The following is a 9,558-nucleotide window of genomic DNA, read 5'->3' as shown; positions in this document are numbered from 1 at the left end:
TTACATTTTGAACCCAAATACCTGTACTTTCTACTTCTTACATTTTCCAAACAGGCTGGTTCCTTTAGTTTGAATGTGTGTTTGGTGGCGTGATCATTATTATTAAGAGTCATTGCGTGCCTATTGATTTGAACACGATCCGTGTATCCATCATTTCCTGGTCTTCTCTAAAGAAGAGGGACCAATGAAAACGTTGTCATGTTGCCGTTGTTCAGCATGGAAACATTCATTAGCTAACAATGACATTATTGTTCTATTAATATAAAGGGAGGTCAGGTACTCTTTAAAACAGCTGGTAGTTATGGGTACTTTTTACTTAAGTACATTTCAAAGCCTTCTTTACTTTTACTTGAGTAAAGAAGTTTAGTCAGTACTTCTACTTTTACCAGAGTATTTTTAAAACACGAGTATCTGTACTTCTTCTGCTTGAGTAAAGGATGTGTGTACTTTTGCCATCTCTGCTGCCAGTTAATGCAATAATCCAATTCAAGACACTGGTGCTGGCCTTTGTTAAACTCCAGCTCGTGCACTTCACTCGGCATCAGCCAATCAGATTGCTGCTCCCACTGTGAGTGGGACCCAGGTAACCCCCAAAAACACACTATCCTGGCTCCGAAATCAGAATCAGAATCAGTTTTATTACCAGGTAGGTTGATACGTACGAGGAATTTGGCTTGGTGTGTGGTGCATACATAAAAACCAAAAATAACACAACTATTTCATGAAAAATATAATAACATTAAAAATAACACAAAAATATAGTAAAATAAAAAAAACAGTATTTACATTGAAATAGAATGGAATAAAATATGTGCAGTAATAATAAAAGACCAGATATTGTGTACATTGTGTGCATTAATGTGATGCAGAGAGTCTGCGTTGTGGCTGAGGGAAAGTGTCAGTGGGAATGAATGGTGGAACGAGCTCCTCATTGACATCAGGAAAGCAGAAACTCTGCATTTCTTCCCTCACAAACTGAAAACTGTTTCCATTGTATCTTGGCAATTCAATTCTTGCATAAAAAAAAGCACTTCAAAAAGTTATTTTAGGCCTGGGGTGTCAAACTCAATTTCTTAACCCGATAATAAACCTGATTCTGAGTCTGATTGACAATGTCATCATCCTAACATTTAGATAACAGGATTGTTTTCTTTACATCTAAAGTAAATGACATTCAATTATAAATCAATAAGAGATGAAAATAAAGCAATGTTTCAGAAATGTAACATAATATGCGAGGGTCTTTCTCTTGTTGTCTCATAAACAATGGGATCTTTAGAAAACTAATGAAACAAAAACGCCTTCACTGGAAAATGGAAAAACGACCAACTGATCTCTTTCATGATTAAAAGAACAATAAGTAAAATAAGCAAACACTTAACTAATGTAAAAAGGTGTAGCGCTGCGGCTAAAATCCCATTAAAGAACTATTTAATAAACAAATTCATCCTGTTGACTAATCATATTATGCCAGATTAAATTAAATGCCATCATCTATCATCTTCTAGTTAAACTCATTAATACACACCTTATATAAATTATAAGCAGTATGGTCATTTTAAGTTAATTAACTTCACCCATAAAGACAACTTCTAGAGAAGCACAGGGGAGATTCTGCTCAGCCTCCTGTGGCGTTTTCTCCTGGAGGCTGGGTATTTCTTTATATTTTTTATTTGTATTAAAAAACATCTCTCCGCTGTTGTCAGTGAGTATTTTACAAAGACTGAAACAGCGCCCCTCTTAATTAATCTGTGGTGAAACACAGTATTGCACGCTACACTCACAAAACACCCGCAGTGCGCTGTGTCAGGGACATGTCAAGGAAAGCCCGCCGGCCTTCCCTTCCAACGATTTGATTGGTCGGAAGGAAAGCCCGCCGGCCCTTCCCTTCCGACCAATCAAATCGTCGGAAGGGAAGGCCTGACTGACGTGCCGTGCGTGACGCTGTGTCTCAACTGCCGTAGCGACAAGATGCAGATATGAAATCTCCCTTCTACACAATATAATATTTGCAAGTATAGAGTAGTGGCTGATGTTTTTAGTCAGAAACAGGTAAACTGTAGTGTACACTTACTACTAATAAATAACTTTAGTGCCGAGTTACTTATTTGCACTGTAAGAGACTATATTAATGCAGCCTCTGTCGGTCTTCTCACTCTCACTTTCCCGCCACATCTGGCCACATCTGGCCGAACAATGAAACCTAGCCAAAGTAGCTAAATAGCATTAAACATATAGCTGCTAATGCTATCTATATAATGCCGATTGAAGAATGATGGTCACAGAAAAGAGTAAGCTAAATTAAGTTAAAATTAAAATAAATATAATAATAAAAGAAGATGGGCCTAAAGGAAAATAATTGTCATCCAGGCAGCTGAACTCAAACAATATTTAGCTGTTCAACATTGGCAAAACATATTTATTTAAGTTAAAAAAATATTTATTTAGACCCCTAGCTTGCTCACATTATGACAATATATCTGCTCACTTTGTTAAAAACGTTTTGTTTCTGTAATAACTTACCTAGTGTTAGACTCTCCTCCGCTGACACAGCCATCCTCCACACCAGCCAGAGGTGAAAGGGCAGTTTGGATATTTGATGGACAGTTGGACAGTTGAAAAATGATACATTTTAAATAACTCAACCATGATTGGGCAGGACAGTGGACACACTAATGTGTTGACTATGTGCATTTTATATACAGTCTATGATTTTAACTAACGGCTCTAGTCTGCTCACAGGGACTATTTTTAACAACTACATGCAGCAAACAAACGGCAAAGGAACAAGAGATTAAAGGAACAACTGCTTCAAACGGTGAGTAACGGACACAATAAAGAGTGTGCACACTGAAGACGCCGCAATACCCCACCAGGAAGTCGGGCTCCTCCAGACTGTATGTTGGCATGGCAAGGACTTGTGTGTGTGAGGCGTTTTGAAAACCATCATTATAATCTTTAATCACTGTTTCCTATACTTTTTCCCTTTAACCCTTTGTGTCCCCCAGGTGGAATGCATACTATAGTATATGAGTACTTTATTTGGGGTATTTTAAGTAGATTTTTCGTACTAGTTTTACTTGAGTACAATAGGAATGCAGGATTTCTTCAACCTCTGTATTTATATTTAAAAAAAATGGCCTTTAGTTGAACACTTTCTTTAACTCTGCTGCCACCTGCTGGTATAAGTAGTTCGTGCACCTTACACACAGACAGACACGTGACCAGAAGTCTGCTTTTCATGAGAGCAACAAAATACCCTTCAAAAATAAAGGCACCAACGTCCTTCTGTGATATTTATTATGAATTAGAACAATTCTTTATTGCTTTTTATCGTGTACAGACTTTTCCCTTGCATTCTTAATGTACTGGTTCTGCTCAAAAAAAGGTTTTAGTTCTTCATTTCCGTAGATCTATATTAGTAGATCTATATTAACAAGGCTTTTAGTCTGAAGAAGGAAAACTCCGAGTGGAAATGTTCGCTGTTCATGAACACAGCTCAGGTTACATATACCTGGCTGTCACTGACACACAGAGGCATTACGCTGCTAAGAAGACTGCGATGGTAAACTAAAGTGGGAGTGTACAGAGGGGGGAGTGTTTGGTCCAGACCTACGGATATTTTTGAACTAGCCTAATGCTAGGACATCAAAGTGGAAACAACTATGGAGGATAACTGTGAGTAGTCGCTAACGGTCGGAATGGAACTGTGCAGTTTTCAAATGGGACGCGCGAGCCTTCAGGCACGGGGCTATTCTGAATGTCAGTTTGTTTATTTACGCTAAAAGAGGTGGAAAGTGTATTTTTCCATATCAGGTAGGACAGTAATGCTCCACAGAGAGATGCTGGATACACGTCAGCACCTCCTCACACAACGGTACCATTGATACACAGAGCATAAGTCAGCAGCAATGGCTGTGAAACCTAGGAGACCGTTGGTGACCGTTATTTTCGGCGTGTTTCTCGGATTCACCGCTTCTACGTGGCTCTTTGTACCTCAAGTTCTGGAGAGTAAAGGGAAGAAATCTCCCGTGTGTTTGTACCATAGTCACAGTGATTCCTCCGCCGGGAAAGGTCCCTTCATCCCCGGGGAAAGCCCACAGCTCAGCCCGGAGGAGGACAGGACATCCAGTCCGGGCAACAGCACCGGGGGGAGAACCACAGGCAGGCCGAAACGGTTCCTTTATGTCGGCGTCATGACAGCCAAGAAGTATCTGGATACCCGAACCGTGGCTGCCTACCAGACCTGGGTGAGCTCCATCCCCGGGAAAGTGGAGTTTTTCTCCAGCGAGGGATCCGGGTCCATCCACTTACCTGTCCCCGTGCCCGTGGTCTCGCTGGCAGGTGTGGACGACTCGTACCCTCCACAGAAGAAGTCATTCATGATGCTGAAATACATCCACGACCACTACCTGGATAAATATGAGTGGTTCATGCGGGCAGATGATGACGTTTACATAAGAGGTGAATATTTTGGGAGTGAATACAAAGTGTGTGTGTGTGTGTGTGTGTGTGTGTGTGTGTGGTGTGTGGTGTGTGTGTGTGTGTGTGTGTGTGTGTGTGTGTGTGTGTGTGTGTGTGTGTGTGTGTGTGTGTGTGTGTGTGTGTGTGTGTGTGTGTGTGTGTGTGTGTGTGTGTGTGTGTGTGTGTGTGTGTGTGTGTGTGTGTGTGTGTGTGTGTGTGTGTGTGTGTGTGTGTGTGTGTGTGTGTGTGTGTGTGTGTGAGATAAATGCAGGTCTTTAGTCAGAATAAGTCAGGCGAAGCCCAGATTCTAATGTTAAGGGCCTCAATGGCTGTTTTGCATTGCATTAGTGTTGTTTATGGCCCTGTGTCAAAAACCTACATGATGCCTATTCCAAATGTGTTAGACCAAATTACAGCAAACACAGTAGGGCCCTCATCTGATTTTGACTGAATTAGCTAAGACTAATACATGACTGCTTATTGGCCAATCTAACCAAGTTTAAAACTCAGTTTTGATACTGACGTTTTACAGTAGAAGTTATGGTCACCATTAGCAATAGTTACATTATATTCACCAAGTTAATTGATGATATCTCAGAACATGGCCCATGTACGCAGGAGCAGTGAGACAGAGACTATGGGTTTGAAACAAACCAACAGGTTAGACAAACACAGAGCTGTGTTTTAGGAAAGGAAGCTTTTGTGTGGATGATTTATTTACTAAGCCTGGCATAGTTTTGTTCATGATTTGTTCAAAATTGTCTTAGTTTCTTATTTCCTTTCAAAGGTCACCTATTATGCAAAATCCACTTCTTCATGTCTCTTCTACATAAACATGTGTCCCCTCTGTGTAAAGAGATTCTGAAAGTTTCAGGAACAAAGATTCTCTCTCTTTTTGCCCTGATCCATTTATATAAAAACCTGTCTGAAAATGAGCTGATCAGATTTTGGCCACTTTTATGATGTCATAACGATTTTTTGGCTTGTGTAACCAATAGCCAATCACCCATTTATTGAGTTAATACGTTTGGCATAACTTATAAACGTATCTTATCTATACGTTTTAAACCAACTCATCTGTTCCACTTTGACCCTCCTGCAGGTGAGAAGCTGGAGGCGTTCCTGCGCTCCCTGAACAGCAGCAAGCCTCAGTACCTGGGCCAGACGGGCCTGGGCATGGCCGAGGAGCTGGGTCGCCTGGCTCTGGAGCCCGGAGAGAACTTCTGCATGGGGGGCCCCGGGATGATATTCAGTCGAGAGGTTCTCCGCAGGATGGTCCCTCACATCAGCACCTGTCTGAGGGAGATGTACACCACCCACGAGGATGTGGAGATTGGCCGCTGTGTGCGACGCTTTGGAGGAACACAGTGTGTGTGGTCGTATGAGGTAAGAACTGAGGCGGTTCTTTCAGGGAAATTCATTGTCATAAAGTCAATATTCAGTGACCGGAAGTATGGTTAGTATTGCTGGATTCAGTTATCAGAAATCCTTTATTTATTTGTCCTGCATTGGGGACATTTACGTTATTAACTTTGGTAAACTTTACAGGTTTATAATATCCTTCTTATAAACAGTTTTCAGTACCAGTTAGATATTAGATATCTCATTCAATCTAAAAGCATGACAACTTATTTTGTTTTGCTTATTTGGGGATGTCAAATCATCGCATGCCAGTCCACAACAAAGCTCAGTTTTATTGCCTGTGCAGTGGTTTATATGGACTTGGAAAAACATTAGGCCTTATGACAGTTAGAGAGTTATTGTGGTACTAGGACATGATCCATGCTCTTACCCTTTCTTTCCACAGATGCAGCAGCTCTTCTACGAGAACTATGAACACAACAAGAGAGGTTTCATTGAAGAACTTCACAGCAGCAAGATCCACAACGCCATTACACTCCACCCCAACAAGAAGCCGGCCTACCAGTACCGTCTGCACAGCTTCATGATGAGCCGGGAGATCTCCAGACTGTGTTACCAAAGCATCCTGCTGCACCGGGAGGGCCTGATGATGAGTCACCTGAGTGATAGTGAAGTGCTGTGGGAGGACCAACAGCTGGGCTCCCCTCCTTCCTACATGCGCTTTAAACCAGGCGATAGGAATGATGTCATTGAGTGGGATTTCCTGACTAGTCGCCACATTTATTCTGCTGCCGAGAACAAAGTGGCCCGGCAGAGCCTTGGCAACTTGCTTCGTACTGCAATGGAAGACGTTATACGCCAGGTCATGGAAATGATTAACGAGAATTCCAAAACACGCGGCCGTGTAATTGACTTTAAGGAGATCCAGTACGGCTATTACAGGGTGGATCCGATGCATGGCGCAGAATACATCATAGACTTACTGCTTCTCTACAAGAAACACAAGGGACGTAAGATAACAGTGCCTGTGAGACGACACGCTTACCTTCAGCAGTCGTTCAGTCGTCCCTTCTTCACTGAAACTGAAGAGTTAGACGTATCTGAACTCGTCGCCGCCATCAACTCTGAGTCACAATCCCTGTCTTTCCTGTCCAACTCGCTGAAGTTTCTGTCACCTTTCCAGGTCTACGAATCAAACAGGGAGATGTGGGAGCAGAGCCAAAGAAAAGTCAACATCCTCGTCCCATTATCAGGTCGCTACGAGAACTTTGTCCGCTTTATGGAGAACTTTGAGAAAGTGTGTTTGATACCTAAACAAAATGTTAAGCTCTCCATCATTCTGGTAGACAATGAGAACATCGAAAAACACGCTCCGTTAATCAAAGACTACAGCAGGAAGTATCCCAAAGCTGACCTGTCAATCATCCCCATGACAGGCAACTTCTCACGAGGCCTTGCTCTTGAGCTGGGGTCCTCGCAGCTGGATAACGACTCCTTACTCTTCTTCTGCGATGTTGATCTCATCTTCAGTGGGGATGCCTTGCAGCGTTGCAGAGAAAATGCTGTCCAAGGGAAACAAGTCTACTTCCCTGTTGTCTTTAGTCAGTACAACCCCAAGATAGTGTACTCTGAGAAGGCCCCGAGAGAAAACAAATTTGTGCTGACCAAGAAAAGTGGTTTCTGGCGGGATTACGGATTTGGAATCACCTGTGTTTTCAAGAGTGATTTAATAAAAGCCGGAGGTTTCGACACCTCGATATTAGGCTGGGGATTGGAAGACGTAGACTTGTACACGAAAGTGATTAATTCTGGGTTGAAAGTGTTACGCAGTCAAGAACCAGGAATTGTTCACCTTTATCATCCTGTCCACTGCAACACAAGTCTTGAGCAGAAGCAATACAAGATGTGCCTTGGGTCGAGAGCAAGTACGTTTGCATCGACAATGCAGTTAGCAGAGCTGTGGCTGGAGAAACACGTAGAGACGGGCTACAACAGAACCGCATCCTGACCCTTCAGCCCTCCTGGACTCAACACAGGTGTAGCTCAGTCTGCTGGGACGCATGTTGTGGTGTGACAGTGGATCACAGCTCTTTGTAGCCTGGACAATCTGATCCAGAAAGTGCAGGAAACTGAAATGGACCAATCCAGTAAGGCCACACAAATCCAAACTGACGACACAGCAGGGAAGAAACCAGAGGTAACCAAGTATGGGATTGCTGTGTCCAGATGTTGGAAGCCTTCATAAGACAAGTGTCCTCTACCTTAACCAGTTCTAAACCAACTAAGGAAATCATGGACTAAATCCAAATGTGTTGTTAGTTTCAGAATTATTGATTTGTTAACTGCTGTGCCAATGATGCAAACGTATAGCTTTGTAACCGTCCAGCTCTTAGGGATTGATTTAGAGGGTAACTAACTCTCTTAACATTTATATGAGCGGTTCCCAACCTGTGGGAACGCATTGCAAGTGGGCCGCCAAATAATTTGCAAAACATTATGATTTGTGTGGAAACAATTCATTATTAAGATTTAATTTAATTTTAACATATTTTACTTTCTCTTTCTTGATCCTCCTTAGTCATTACAGTCCTTGACAGCGCTCTGTACTACTGGACTAACAACGTGTCACATGTTCTGAATTGACCAATCAGAACTTTATTTAGCCTCCGTATTGTTAATGGTTGAATGTGGGCCGCGAACATTTTTTAGATTCTTAAGTGGGCCCTGAGTTGAAAAAGGTTGGGAACCGCTGATTTATATAACATGTATAAATTACCTACTTTGAGAAGTCCCAAGCTTTGGTTTTTGAACAATGACCAAAGAACAAGCTGTATCACCCAAAATACCTGACGATGGTGATTGCAAGTATTGTAATTGATATTGCTTATTAGCAGTTAACCAGTGACATGAATACTCTGCGCTATAGAGTCTTGTGAATGTGGAATATGGTTGCTGTGCCACGAGAAGCAGCATGGACTGCAACGATACAATCTGTAAGTGTTTATGTGTGTGAAAAAAAGTCAATCTTCATTAGGCGCTTTCACACCGGAGTACTTTTCCCCGTACTTTTGCCTTTTAGTTCCGATAGTTCCTGGGATTTTGCGTTCACACCAAAAAGAGAACTTAGTTCATGAGAACTTTTCCCCCCTTTTCAGTCCCTGCTAGAGAGGTGGTACTTTCCTGGGGAGAAAAAAGTTCCAATTTCTGATTGGCTGGGCGAATTGCAAACCACGCCCCGTAAACCCAAAGCAGAAGAAGAAGAAGTGACGTCAGCGGCTTCATTTGCGTAATCTTTCCTCAGGGAACTTATTCCGGTGTGAACGCGATCTGCTCTTTAGTTCCATGGGGGAACTAAGTGCTGGGAAGTGAACTAAGTACGGCAAAGTACTTGGTGTGAAAGCGGCTAATGAGAAGTTCCTTTCTACTCACCTGAAGCTACGGCTGCTTACTGTCCCTGCCCAAATGATTCCTGTTGTACTACTTTGCTAACATTATTTAGCATGTTCTCTACTTCTCTAATTTCAGTCAAGTAGTTGTTTTATTTTCTTTACTAATGCCTAACCCTTCAGCCGCTCAAGACTGTCCTGGCTAATTTCTTCCATTCATCAAAATGTAACTCCAGTGGACAGCTGATAGAATGTTTCCTTTAATAGCAGCTATCATCACTATGCCATTGGCTTTAACCTTTGATTTTCAAATGTAATGCCTACCTGACTGCTCACTATTGTCTGA

General features: G+C 42.2%; 1 protein-coding gene across 1 annotated transcript; it reads left to right on the top strand.

The window, feature by feature from the left end:
* The first annotated feature begins 3,911 nt into the window (after positions 1-3,911).
* On the top strand, positions 3,912-8,616 carry LOC117478921 (chondroitin sulfate synthase 3-like). Its single transcript, XM_034125884.1, has 3 exons — positions 3,912-4,464; positions 5,567-5,850; positions 6,272-8,616. Exons 1-3 carry the CDS (start codon positions 3,912-3,914, stop codon positions 7,832-7,834), a joined length of 2,400 nt encoding a protein of 799 aa, XP_033981775.1. The 3' UTR covers positions 7,835-8,616.
* Positions 8,617-9,558: the final 942 nt, after the last annotated feature.

The sequence above is a fragment of the Trematomus bernacchii genome, unplaced genomic scaffold, assembly GCF_902827165.1.
Source record: "Trematomus bernacchii unplaced genomic scaffold, fTreBer1.1, whole genome shotgun sequence".
Taxonomy (NCBI): domain Eukaryota; kingdom Metazoa; phylum Chordata; class Actinopteri; order Perciformes; family Nototheniidae; genus Trematomus; species Trematomus bernacchii.
Note: the sequence above shows the minus strand (reverse complement) of the source record. Positions and strands in the feature narration are given on the sequence as shown.